Source organism: Mesocricetus auratus, unplaced genomic scaffold, assembly GCF_017639785.1.
Source record: "Mesocricetus auratus isolate SY011 unplaced genomic scaffold, BCM_Maur_2.0 Super-Scaffold_100007, whole genome shotgun sequence".
Lineage (NCBI taxonomy): Eukaryota > Metazoa > Chordata > Mammalia > Rodentia > Cricetidae > Mesocricetus > Mesocricetus auratus.
The window spans coordinates 61079440-61093451 of record NW_024429191.1 but is presented as its reverse complement, the minus strand read 5'-3'; the positions used below and the strand labels follow the sequence as shown (position 1 = coordinate 61093451).

Sequence of the window (14012 nt, the reverse complement as noted above, 5' to 3'; positions counted from 1 at the left end):
GCACTCGAGAGGCAGAGGCAGGTGGATCTCTGTGGGTTCGAGACCAGCCTGGCCTACAGAGCAAGTTCCAGGACAGCCTCCAAAACAATACAGAGAAACCCTGTCTTGAAAAACAAAACAAAAAAAAAAACCCAAACAAACAAAAAAAAGAAGTGGAAATTAGGGAGGGCATGGGAGGAGGGAAAGGGAGAGGGACCTGGAATTGACATGTGAAGCAACCTTGTTTCTAATTTAAATTTAAATTTAAAAAAAAAAAGAAGTGGAAATTAAAAGCACAAGAAGATGTCATTTACATCCTCTAGGATGGCTGTAATACAAAAGCCGAATAACAATTAAGTGTCCTTCTTTGGCAAGGACATAAGAAACTGGAACCCTGATGCGAACTGTTGGGTGACAGGAGTTGCTGGCTGGACCATATAGTAGTTATGTCTTTTAGTTTTTTGATGAATCTCCACACTGACTTCTGTAGTGGCTGCACTAGCTCATACTATTACCAGAGTTTAAGGGTTCATCCCCCCACAACTTCAGTGGCATTTGTTGTCCCTTGCTGATGTCCATTTTGTCTGGAGTGAGGGTGAAAATGTTGGTGTAGTTTGAATTTGCATTACAGTAATGAATAAGGATGGTGAACATGCTCATGTATTTTTTGGCCATTTGTATTTACTTGGAAATGGTGTATTTGTCTTTTTCGTGATTGTTTATTGGTTTGGAGTACTGTATATGTTCTGGATATTAATTCCCCAGCAGAGGAATACCTAGGAAAGTCTTTCTCCCATTCTTAACATTCTTTACCATCTTCTAAGCTGTGCAGAAGCTTTTTAATTTCACACAATGATATTTCTCAGTCCTTGCTATTTTGCTGGGCTCTGAGGAACATATTCAGAAAAGTTTGCCTTTGCCTGTGCCATTTATTTATTTATTTATTTTTGAGATAGATTTTCTCTATATAGCCAGGCTAGACCTGAACTCACAGAGATCTACCTGCTTCTGCCTCTTGAGATTATAGGATTATAGACATGAACCAGCATGCCTGACATAATGCCTGTATGTTGAAGAGTGTTTTATTTTCCTCTGGTAGTTTCAAAGTTTGAGGTCTTTATGTTGATGTCTTTGATCTATTTTGAACTAATCTTTGTACATGGTGAGTGATGAGATCTAGTTTTAGTTTTCTACATATGGATATCTAGTTTTCCCAGAATATAATTTGTTTAAAAAGCTGTTCTCTCTGTCTCTCTGTCTCTCTCTCTTGTGCTGTTACACAGAGAAACTAAAAAAACAAAAAAGCAAAATAACAACAACTAAAAGTCAGTGGCCATACCAGTGCGGGTCTATTACAAGATATTATGTTCCATTCCACTAGCCCATGTGTCTGGTTTTGTGGCTAATCTAAAAAAAAACCCACTTATCTAAGTTGGAAGCACCAAACTATTGCTTGTAAATGAAATATGATTTGCTGCATGTTTTTAGTAACTAGATTTTATTGTAACTCAGTCATACCCCCTTGTGTGCATTGACTGTAGATGTTTTGTGTTGTAGTAGTGAGATGAGAATCATAAAGGGAATGATAGAACCCACAGAACCTAAGCTGTTAGCTGGCTTAAATTATTTTCAGTACTAGGGATATGAACATTCTAGCAAGCTTTCTACCACTGAACTAGACCCCTAGAAGTAAAAATCGTGTGTGTGTGTGTGTGTGTGTGTGTGTGTGTGTGTGAATGAGGATGTGCTCATGCATGGTACATGTACAGAGGTCAAAGAACAACTTTCAGATTGTTGGTTCTCTCCTTCCTCTTGGGTTCTGGGGATCAACATTCAGTTTTGCGTGATTGGTGCTTTTACCCCCAGAGTCATCCTGCTGGCCCTTGCTTGGCCTTTCGCATCAAGTTTATCAACCCTGATCTAAGCTGTCAACTTTAATGGTATAAACTTGTTTATAGCATTCCTTACTTCTTCTCTATCTGTAAGAATGCATTTTCCCTCTTCTTCCTTCTTCTTTCTCCTTCTTTCTTTCCTTCCTTCTTTCCTCCCTCCCTCCCTCCCTCCTTTCTCTCTCTCTCTCTCTCTCTCTCTCTCTCTCTCTCTCTCTCTCTCTCTCTCTCTCTCTCTTTCTTTCTTTTTTGAGACAAGGGTTCACTCTAATCCAGGCTGGCCTGGAACTCAAAGTATAGCCCAGGCTGGTCTTGAAGCCCTACTAATACCTCCATCTGAACTTCCTTAGTGTGGGACTACAGGTGTGAGCTCTGTCTGTTCTTATTTCCCAATTTTCCACTCTGATCTCTCCTATTTCCATTCCCTCACTTACACTGGATGTTGTTTGCCCCTCTATAGTTTCTGAAGGAGGAAGCTCAGCTCACTGGTTAAGGATTTGGTTCTTTTCTAGTGTAGGTAGTTCTATAAATTTCTCTCCCGCAGCATCCCACAACTTTATGTGATGCTTTCATGAGGAATGAGCTCCGGGAAGCTCTCAGAGGTACTGTAACATCTTTCTTAAGATGGATGGGATGGGAGGTACATGGGTACGTGTGTTTATTTGCATATTTAGTTTTTATACCTCTCACATACAAATATTATCTTGAGTGTATTCCTTCTGAGGAAGGAGCTTTTTCAAAATGTGATGAGATATAAGAATATACCCAGCTTATAGATGAATACCTCCTTCAGCACTTACATTATGAAATGAATCAGAGAAAGGAGATGGTAATAAAAATGTTGAGCTGAGAGTAATTGATTTTGTATTGTTTTGCTATAATTATAGGTAATTCTAAAGCAAGCTTGTAAATTTAAACAAGTCCAAAGCCTTATGATACTATACAAGCAGGCCTGGGGTCTATTGTTGAGTGGTAGAGTCTGGGCCTATCATGAACAAGGCCCAGTTTAATCTCCAGCACTGCAACACAGCTACCCAAGCTATATGATGAGCAGGTGTGAAACTCTTAGCCAGGTGCGAGAATTGATGTACTTCAACACCAAGCTTTTGGCATAGAATAAAAAGATACCTAGCTTTTTTTCTTGGGTAGCAGTTTAGATTCTGCTCCAATATAGAAAACAAATACTTCAATGAGTCCCAAGAATTTCATACCAAACTCTTTGATCACATTACTTGCCCTACTCCTTACTTCATTTTAATACATTTTCACATCCACTGAACCCTGGGAAAGGTCCTAAAAGTCACACTTTCAAATTGATTTTAAATAAAAAGAAACAAACAAATATAATTTTGCTTACGTGGTTCTAATTCCCTCTTTAAAGAAATTATTCCAGACTAGTTTCTACATGTATGTAACATTGTAATCATTCTCCAAAGCATAGAGAAAAAAATACACTGTCAGTAAGTCATTGTTCCTACCAATGACATTCACATATTGAGATTAGATAGGATCAGGTACAGTTCAGGTGGCATGACTCTGTGCATTGCTTCAATTAAATGGCACATTGTGAATGTCACTATTGGAACTGCTGTGGTGAAACAGGAACAGTGAGCCAGAACTGTTACATCTTGCATTGGCTCTAGAAAAATCTGGAGAGCTCCTTTTTAATTAAAAACTGTATTATGTATATTCATTGTATATGGTACTATGTTACATAAGGACAGCTCACACAACTATATAATATATATTGTTCATGCTTCCCTTCATCTCCCTTTCTGCCTCCCCCTTCCATTTAGTCCTCTTTGTTCCTCTAGCCAATGTCACTTTCACTTTTATGTCATATGTGGGACAGGATGAAAGTCAGGGAAAATTATATGGACATGGGAAGGGAAAGGAGCTTCTTCCCTCTTTCTGCTTGAAGCTTCTCGCCAGCTGAGAGTTGAGATAGTTAACAACATTTCTCCGTGAAGGTTACCTACATAGAGACAATCTTCCTTTTATATAGTGGTAATTCAAATAAGAATGTTTAAATAGCAATGGACTATGCCTGAGGCCTAAGTGTAGGTGACCTTTTCCCATTCTCATCTGTAAACCTGCAATTTTCTAGAACTCTCATAAGACTCTCCACTTAAAATAAAAGACATGTCTTAACCCCCTTGTGCTACCCTTGTGACTCAGGATTTTGTCTTTATTAGATTTTAATCTCACCCAAGGCATCCTTGGAGCTACCCTATAATCTCACTTATCATAAAGAGCGGGATGGGACTGGCAAGCTTGCTCAGTAATAAAGACACTGGCCGCCAAGTCTGCCAACATAAGTTCAGTCTCGGGATCCTCATGGTGGAAGGAGAGAACTGACTTCCTAACATTGTCCTCTGACCTCCAGTGAACACTGGGATACATGCACCCCACCCTCCACAAATAAGTAAATGTAATAAAGAAAAAGAATGAAAACACTTTTTTGTTTTGTTTTTGTGTAGCTTTGTAGATCCGACTGGCCTCAAACTCACAGAGATCTGCCTGCCTCTGCCTCCCAAGAGCTGGGATTAAAAGTGTGCCCTACCGCCGCACAGATGAAATGACTTTTATTTTTTTAAATGTTTATTTTATTTATTATGCATAGTGTTCTGCCAGAAGAGGACACCAGATCTCATTATAGATGGTTGTGAGCCACCATGTGGGTGCTGGGAATTGAACTCAGACCTCTGGAAGAGCAACCAGTGCTCTTAACCTCTGAGCCATCTCTCCAGCCCAGAAACGACTTTTAAAGCAACCATTAAGAGTTATAATTTTACAGCCACCAAAATAGTGTATAACTATTGCTAAGACACTTAAGCAGGTCTCTCTTGAGAAGCTCATGCCTAGGCTCTTGGGTGTGCTTTATTCTTCCCCTAAGCACCTCTCTTTCTATTAACCTCATGCTGAAATCTGTGTTAAACTTTCCTCACTATATTTTTGTATTTATTTATTTGTCCATTTAATTACTTAATTAATATTGTATGCATATTATATGTGTGCACACATGTGTGTCATGCCATGCATGCATGGTGATCAGAGGGCAACTTCAGGATTTGGTTCTCTCCTCCCACTGTGTGGGTTCTGAAGATTGAACTCAGGTTATTAGGCAGAGAAACTATGGGGGAATGCTGCTTACTGGCTTGCTCCCAGGTGCATGTTCAAATGCTTTTCTTTTCCTTTTTTCCAGACCGAGTTTCTCTGTGTAACAGCCCTGAGTGGCCTGGAACTCACTCTGTAGACCAGGATGACCTCAAACTCACAAAGATCCACCTGCCTCTGCCTCCTGAGTGCTGGGTTTAAAGATGTATGTCAATACCACCTGGCAGCTACTTTTCTTATCTAGCCCAGGCTCTCTTGCCTAGCTGTGATATCCCCACATCAATTAAGAGTAAAAAATCATCCTATTCCTCCACAGGCATCCTCACAGGCCTCACAGGTAATTCTTCACTTGAGGTTCCCTCTCCCAGGTGTGTCAGCTTGACAATAAAGATTAGCTATCACACACTCTTACCCACCAAGCCATCTTGCTAGCCCTAGACTTTCTCCTTAATAAATTCCATCTCTGCTTCAAATGGGTTTATTCTGATTTTTTTCCCTGTGAGGAAGTCGGGGCTTCATCTTTACCTGATTGTGGGTCTCTGCTGGGTGCAGTTCTGGGTTTTTGTCTTCTGCTGCACTGCCTCTGACAGGGTATACTCACAGAATTTTATGTACCTAAAAAAGTTCACAAATTAGAAAAAAACCCGCAACATTTGTCTGAGACTGAAAATTTGAATATCCACAGCTGTACCCATTTCCCTGCAGATGACATACCTTCCTCCTTTGTGACTAAAACCTTCTTATCGTATATATATGTCACATTTCATCTGTTCTTGTCTTATTGGATATCTCGGTTGGTTCTTTGGCTTAGCTGTTGTAAACAGCACTGTAACAAACACTGATACATAAGCATCTCTGTGGTGTGTTGACTTGGAGTTCTTCAGGCATAGCTGGGAGTGATATAACTGGATCACATAGTTTGAGGACCTCCATTACCAGTTTATAGCAGTTTATACAATTCTCTTTTGTCCGTATCCTCACTAGCATTTGGTATTTGAATAATGGATAATGATTACTATTCTTCCTGGTGTGAGAGGGAACCTAATGTGGTTTTTCAAATTATTATTTTTGTGCATGAGTGTTTTGCCTCCATGTATGTCTGTGAACCACATATGTTCCTGGTGTCCATGGAGTCCAGAAGAGAGTGTCAGATTCCCTGGAACCAGGGTCACCAGTGATGTTAATTGCTGAGCAATCTCCCTAGCCCCTTCAATGTAGTTTTTTAAAAAGATTTTATTTATTTATTACATATACACTAGATTGAATTGTAGATGGTTGTCAGCCACCATGTGGTTGCTGGGAATTGAACTCAAGACCTCTGGAAGAGCAGTCAGTGCTCTTAACCTCTGAGCCATCTCTTCAGCCCCTCAATGTAGTTTTAAAGTAAATTATGTCTATTATATTAATTTTGACAGTTTCTCTACCCCCATTACCTTTTCTCATGCCCTTTCTACAGTTAAAGTCTTTTTCCCCAACAAGTCCCCCTCCCTTACTAAAATATCCTTTGTTTTTGACTCATTAAATCTAATTTGACTACTCTATGAGCACGAATAGAGGGTTATTTACTGGAGTATGTGCAACCCATGAGTTGCAATACCATTGAAGAAAATGACTTCCCTTTTCCTAACAATTGACTCTCCTCTCCCTAGAATGTAGTTCCAACTTACATTTCTCTGATGGATTGATGGATAGTAAGACTGAACCCTTCTCATATATTTATTAGTCATTTATACTTCATCATTTTGGAATTTTCTGTTCATTTCAGTAGCCTATTTACTAATTGGATTATTTAATGTCTTGTTTAGTTTTTTGAGCTCTTTATATATTCTAGATATGAATCCTCTGTCAAATATATAGCTAGCAAAGATTTTGTTCTATTCTATAGGCTGCCCTGTCACTTGATTAACTATTTCTTTTGCTATGCAGAAGTCTTGTCATTCGATGGTTCCACTTGCCAGATTGTTAACACTATCAAAAAAAATCACTGAATCTTGATGTTTCCCTGTTTATGATTCATTGCGATGACCTGTCTATTGATGAGAGTGGGGTACTGAGGTCACTCGTATTCTTGTATTCGTTATCTGGGTCTTGACCTCCAGTAGTGTTGGGTGTGCTGGTGTCCAGTGTGTATGTGTGTATATATATATACATAACAGTAGTATTGTCTGATTAGAGTGCTCCTTTAGTCAGAATGTAGTGACTTTCTTTATCTCTTTTTACTAATTTTGATTTGGAGTTTATTTTGTCAAATATGAGAATTCTGTTATAAATCTGGCCTTTTAAATTTTTTCTCTGTTTATTTATTTATTTTATACCCTGACCATAGTTTCCCCCTCCCTCTCTCCTCTCAGTTCCTGCCCCGTACCTCCCCGTATCCACTCCTCTTCCGTTTCTATTCAGAAAAGTGCAGGCCTTTCCATGGACATCAACAAAATGTAGCATATCAAGTTGTAGTAAGACAAAGCACCTCCCCTTGTATTAAGGCTGGGTAAGACAACCCAGTATGAGGAGTAGGATCCCAAAAGCCAGCAAAATAGTCAGAGACAGCCGCCACTCCCACTGCTAGGAGTCCCACAAGAAGACCAAGCTACACAACCATAACATATATGCAAAGGGCCTAGGTCAGTCCCATGCAGACTCCCTGGTTGTCAGTTCAGTCTCTGTGAGCTCCTATGAGTCCAGGTTAGTCGTAAATCCAGGCTTTTAGTCTGTCTTCTATGTGGGCAGTTGAGACACTGGGTGTTCAGAGTTACTACTGAAGGATGTGCATTGATTCCTGGTCAGTTATTGATCTTATGGCAATTTGTGAGTCCTATCTTTCATTTGCTTCATTTCTCTTTTAGTGTCACCTGCTCTCTCCTGCAGTCTCAGTGTGGCTTTTTTTCAAACCTCAGGATTCCTTTAAATATCTTTGGAAGAGCTGGCTTAGTGACCATGAACTCCTAGTCAACTCATGGAAAGTTTTTCTTTGTCCTTCAATTATGAGAGTTAGTTTTGCGGATTAGCAGTTATTGACTATCAAAGGTTGAACTGCATTATTCTAAGGCCGTGTATCAAGCAACTTGCTACTGTAAATCATAAACAACAACTTTTGAATGTAGCCATATAACTATAAGATGTAGGTAAAAGAAATGTCTACCTAAAAAAGATTTATTTTTTTATTTGTGGATGTGTCCCTGTGTGAGTTTATATATATTATGTTAATGCAGGTTAATGCAAGACAGACAGTGTTAGATTCCCTGAACTTGAGTTACAGGTACTTGTGAGCTGCCTGATGTAGGGTCTGAGAACCATCCCTCTGGCCCCAGAAATCCCACTCTTATTTTCCAAAGGGTAAACATGAAACAAACTATTTGTGGCCAGTCTTTGTACTGTGCTTACTTATTTGATTTTAGAATGCTTTATGGGAAAACCTAGTAATTTCTGAACTGTGGAATTTATTTTATTCTAAACATACTGAAAACATTCCAGAGAATTAAACATGCTTGCCTTTGTAGCTAGTTGCTTTTCTCGGTCCCTTTCCTTGCTTGACATCTTTCTGTATTTCCCTCTGGCAGGGTGTGTGGTTCCAGGGGCTGGAGCAGTTGAAGTCGCAATAGCAGAAGCTCTTGTTAACTATAAGCACCGTGTGCAGGGAAGAGCTCGCCTTGGAATCCAAGCCTTTGCTGATGCTTTACTTATTATCCCGAAGGTACAACTGTCTCCTGGCCAGATAACAACCTGCTACACTGAAAGATCTTTGATTACAAATTGCCCTTCTTGCCCAGCAGTTTGCAGAGCTGGAAATGGACTTATTTGCATTTCCTGTTGTGTTAAATATTTTACAAACTTAGCAGAGAAACTGTGGGGACGGAAGCTTACAGTGCTCTGGGGAGCTCCAGGAAGCAGTCAGATTTTCCTTGTGTTCTAAAGCTCCTTCAGGAAGTTCATTACTAACCAATCCTAATGAACAGTTTGGAACTTAAGTTTTGTTAGATATTTTTAGTATAGATTCTTATTTCATTGGTGGTATCCAACATGTTATTACTTTAAATTGTGGAAAGAGAAGGACTTCAAAATGTTTAGTGTCCCCAAATACTACTAGTTTGAATTTGTTGGAATTTCTAGACAAGGAGAGAAGCAGTGAGAGAACAGAGAACTGTCCTTCCTTCCTTCCTTCCTTCCTTCCTTCCTTCCTTCCTTCCTTCCTTCCTTCCTTCCTCTTTGCTTTCTGTTAGTTGTCAGCCGCATAGAAATATAGAGAACTGTTTCCAGCATGCTGTAACCATGAATTGAATCACTATTAACAATTCTAGCAAAGGCTTAAATAATTTATATCAGAATTATTCATAATTTGTGGGTTGTTTGTGAATCAGATATCTATTTTTCCTTCCTCCAAGCAGTAGCAAAGTCATTAAGTAATGATGTTGTTGACGTGAATTGGTAGCCTTGGCACACAGTGGCTCCTTTCTCTATCAGCTGCTAGTAGGGAAATTAGGCTGGTATGGAGTACAGGTATCTCCATCCAGTGCTGCAGCTCATGGCTCTCCTTTGAAGCTGAGGTACACACAGTGCTGCAGATGCTCTGCTTCTCTCTAGCAAGTGCTGGGAAGAACAGGAGGTCATGGGGCTCAAGAGTCCAGGGGAAGCAAGACTGATCTTAAATCTTTCATAAGGAAAGAAAAAAACTGATTGTGGTAGTATGTGCCTTATACCAACACTTGGGAGGTGAAGCAGGGGGATTGGGAGCTCAAGGTATTTCCTGCTACTTAAGGGGAGAAGGAATTTGAGGCTAATCTGAACTACATGAGATCTTGCCTAAAAAATACGTGGGAATGGGGAAGTCTCCTTAGAACTTAGGGTTCTGTTCACAAGGTGAACTGTTAAGTATAAAATGTGCTAGGTAGATAAAGCAATAATGTGGTTTAGACTAGGAATGGGATTCTTCTAAAGGAGATGACACTGTATTGTCCACTAAAGAGTAGGACCTTACTTTTATAGTTGATTTTCAAATACATATATGAAGGCATTCCACAAGTTCTTATTGTTTTTTCATGAAGGTTCTTGCTCAGAATTCTGGTTATGACCTGCAGGAAACATTGATAAAAATTCAGACTGAACATGCAGAAACAAAAGAGCTTGTGGGCATCGACTTGAATACAGGTGAGAAACTGAGGAAAATTAGCTTTGCTCAAGAGCTTGTTCTTAGAGATCCCAGATCTTATAACAGAGAGTGGTAGGTTGGGGCATTTTGTTACATCAATCTTGATTGCATCTAGCTTACTCCAAAAAATATTTCATGTGTTTATGTGTTTTGCACAATGCACATGCAGTACCTATGGAGGTCAGAAGAGAGCATCAGATCCTCTGGAACTGACCCAAAACCCTGGTCCTCTGCAAGAGTAACAAGTGCTCTTAACTGGTGAAACATCTTACCAGCTTTGAAACAGAAGTATTTTTAAGTGTGGGTTCTGGAGACCAAGCTCAGACTCAGTCCTTGGGTTTATCCAACAGTCAATGACTGAACTATCTATGTCCCTGGTCCTCTCCACCCCGCTGATGTTTAAAAAGATACACTTATTGAGTGCTTATTATTTTGAGTCATATTGAGCAAAATAGAACTTCCCTTATAGTGAGTGAAAACAGGCAGTAGAAAACAACCTTAGCAAATAAATTATTTAGCATCTAAGAACAATAAAATTGATAAAAATAAGCCGGGTGGTGGTGGCGCACGCCTTTAATCCCAGCACTCGGGAGGCAGAGGCAGGCGGATCTCTGTGAGTTCGAGGCCGGGCTGGACCGATAGCCTCCAAAACAATACAGAGAAACCCTGTCTCGTAAAAACCAAAAAAAATTGATAAAAATAAAAGAGCAAAGTAAGGATGATCATGAATGCTTATTAAGGAGTGGAGGAAAGGGATGGAAATTAAAACATTTGTACAGTATAAACCAGGAGAATGTCTACTGAAGAAGTTAGCCATGGGGGGGCATAAGTGCTCTCTCAGGAGAGGGAACAGCCAATGGAGAAGGAAGGAGGTAAGGGAGGCGATAGGTCAGATTATGCAGGGGCATGTGAGCTAGTCTGAGGACTCTGGCTTTTGTTTTTTAGGCCTTGCAGTGAAATATTGAAATTTTGAGCAGAGATGTGACATAGTCTGTGTTTAAAAGGATCACCCCGAGCACTCTCCACTCTGGAGAGGAGTTAGCTGAGCAACTAGTAGATTAGAATTGCACTAACTGTTGGAGAAGACTAGATAGAGCTGGTTGTGAGCTGAGGAATTATACAGTTTTGGCAAAGTCTGTTTTGAAGTACTTATGGTCTTTTGGGGAAAGTGGTTCAATATATTGAGCTCAAGAAAAAGATATGTATTGTGGGTAAGAGAGTTATCAGGATGTCGATAGTTTAAATCCAGACAACTGGATGAGACCACCTGGGAAATATGTTGTGCTAGATAGTTTTATGTCAACGTGATATAAGCTAAAGTCACCTGAGAGGAAGGAACCTTAATTAAGAAAATGCCTCCATAAGATCAGGTTGTAGGCAAGCCTGTAGGACATTTTCTTAGTGATTGATGGGAGGTGTGGGGTGTGGGGTGTGGGGGAGACCATCCCATTATGGGTGTGCCATTCCTGGGTTGGAGGTCCTGGGTTCTATAAGAAAGTGGGCTGAGCACAGCAGTAAGCAGCACCCCTCTGTGGCCTCTGCATCAGCTCCTGCCTCCAGGGTCCTGCCCTATTTGGGTTCCTAGCCTGACTTTTGATGATGAACACTGTGGAAGCATAAGTCTAGTAAGTAAACCCTTTCCTTTTGGAAGTTTCCTTTTGGTCATGGTGTTCATCACAGCAATAGTATCCCTGACTAAGACATATGTATAGTGAGAGAACAGAAGAGTCTTGGACTGGATGGGGGTTCCACCAGAGAAAAAGAAAGGTGAGTGTGGTGCCTGAAAGCTGAGGGAATTGTCAGAAGGTGTGATGAGCTGTCAAGTAGGAGATAAGGCTGGCCATAGCCCACAGGACTTAGCACAGAGGTCACTGGTGACCTTGGCAAAAGTAGTTCTGTAAGAGATTAAATATTGTTAGAATCCTCCAGTCAATATTGACAGGGTATGTCCAGATTACTGTATTAAGTGGTTTGTTTTTGCTTTGCAGGGGAGCCGATGGTAGCAGCAGAAGCAGGAGTTTGGGATAATTATTGTGTGAAAAAACATCTTCTTCACTCATGGTAAATTGGCAATGAAGAGAAAGCCCTTTAGGGATATAATTGATAACTTTGAACGTTTCTGTTATTTTGTTTTGAAAACATTGTGAAGTGTATGACGCTGTAGTTCCCTGCTACTGAGACCAGCTTTTGTCCTCTTGTGGTCAGTCCCCTAAGTACTGTATTTGCAGCAGTGTAAGTCACAGGAAAAGCTCACCTAACCCTCACTGCTTGAGTGGGAAGGGGAGGCAGGAAGTACTGAAACAGCACTGTCTGTGTAGCGGGGAGGAGCAGCGACATGTGAAAATTAAGCGCAGCTTTGCTGGGGTATAAATTAGACTTCCACCGAGTCAACAAAGCAGTCAAAATTACAGTGCAAGGAGGGGTGCTTCTTTCATAATATCTTTGTTTCATAAACTCACACACCAACATAACCAAAGGAAAAAGTGCCCCATGCTGCTGAAGATTGCTGGGGAGACACAGGCATGCGTTAAGAGGTTTGACTTGCTCTCATCATTTCATCCTTAGCACAGTGATTGCCACCAACATTCTCCTGGTTGATGAAATTATGCGAGCTGGGATGTCTTCTCTCAGAGACTGATTGAATTCAAAATCAACTCATCTGGAAGACAAGATATCATGCATGTCATATCCAACACCGTCTTATGGCCTTAACTGTTACAAAATAAATGTGGTGTGTATCTTTTGGTCTCAGCTGTTTCAAAAACACTTAATCAAAGTGTAAAGAACACATACATTTTCCCAGTAAAGGAATAATAATGGTAATATTTTCTGAGTCTTAACTCCCCTCCCTATAATATATATTATTTCAGTTTTCATAAAATAAAATGTCATGATGCCTATACCTTCTGGGCACAGGTTTTAGAGTATACAAGTCAACTTCCAGTTTATCAGAGATCATAAATGTAGTAAGATAAATGTTCTCTTTTCTTTCCAAAGTCCTTCAGTCATTTCCTGCTGTCACTCTTTTACGAATGTGGCATCACTCATAATATAGGTTTCTCATATGCAATCCCTAGCCCAACCTATTTAGTGTATAGTTTGTTACAGCTTGCTTAGCCTTTAAAAATATGGGCAGGGTACAGCCATGTAACTTGGACTGGAATTTAGAATCCTTCTCCCTCAGTTTCTGAGTGCTGGTGTTATAGTACTGTTCTTTTCAGCAACTTGTACTCTGCCCTGGCTCTGACAGCCCTGACCAGATATCAAGGCAGTCAATCCTTTTGGAAAGGCAGAGCTCATTAGCACTGGCTCTAGGAGAACACTGCTTTTGTTTCAAACGTAGCTGGTCTGTAGACATACAGTACCAATAGTCGTTTGTTTAAACTCTACAGTTAATCTGTCATACTTACCATTAGTAGCTTCCTTGTCCTTATTTTTTTTGCATGGATCCAAGTTGAGAAGATATTAAAATGTCTCAGGTACATGTCTTAGAACTTGTTTATAGATAAGGTTCCTTTGACCATCTCATGCCTTGGTTGAAAAATCTACAATTTTATAGGCTGTTTTATTTCACTGATTGTGTTTGTTGACATCTCTTTAAATCAGTAACCAATGCTTCTAGTCATTTTTTAAGTGAGAAATTTTATTAGAAAGGGGGAAGGAAAAAGAAAAGAGGTAACCAGGCACAGAGACAGAGAGAGGACAGAAGAGAAGAGGGAGACAGGAAAAGTCCTGTCTGCCCCAGGTGAACTGTATGGAAAGAGGAGCCAGAAAAAGCAACTTCTAAACATTCTTGCATGACAGTTCATTGCAAAACACACTTCTATTTAGTTCACTTTTTTTTTGTTTTGTTTTTCCAGACAGGGTTTCTCTGTGTAGCTTTG

At 40.0% G+C, this 14012-nt stretch overlaps 1 protein-coding gene across 1 annotated transcript in view; it reads left to right on the top strand.

Annotated features, from left to right (window-relative positions):
• Positions 1–12868, top strand: part of Cct6b (chaperonin containing TCP1 subunit 6B) — a 34433-nt gene extending 21565 nt beyond the window's left edge. Inside the window, exons 11-14 of the mRNA XM_005076959.4 lie at positions 8543–8676; positions 10025–10127; positions 12117–12189; positions 12694–12868. Coding sequence (XP_005077016.1) covers positions 8543–8676; positions 10025–10127; positions 12117–12189; positions 12694–12766 — 383 coding nt within the window. The 3' untranslated portion in view covers positions 12767–12868. The remainder of the gene's footprint in view (positions 1–8542; positions 8677–10024; positions 10128–12116; positions 12190–12693) is intronic.
• The last annotated feature ends 1144 nt before the right edge of the window (positions 12869–14012 follow it).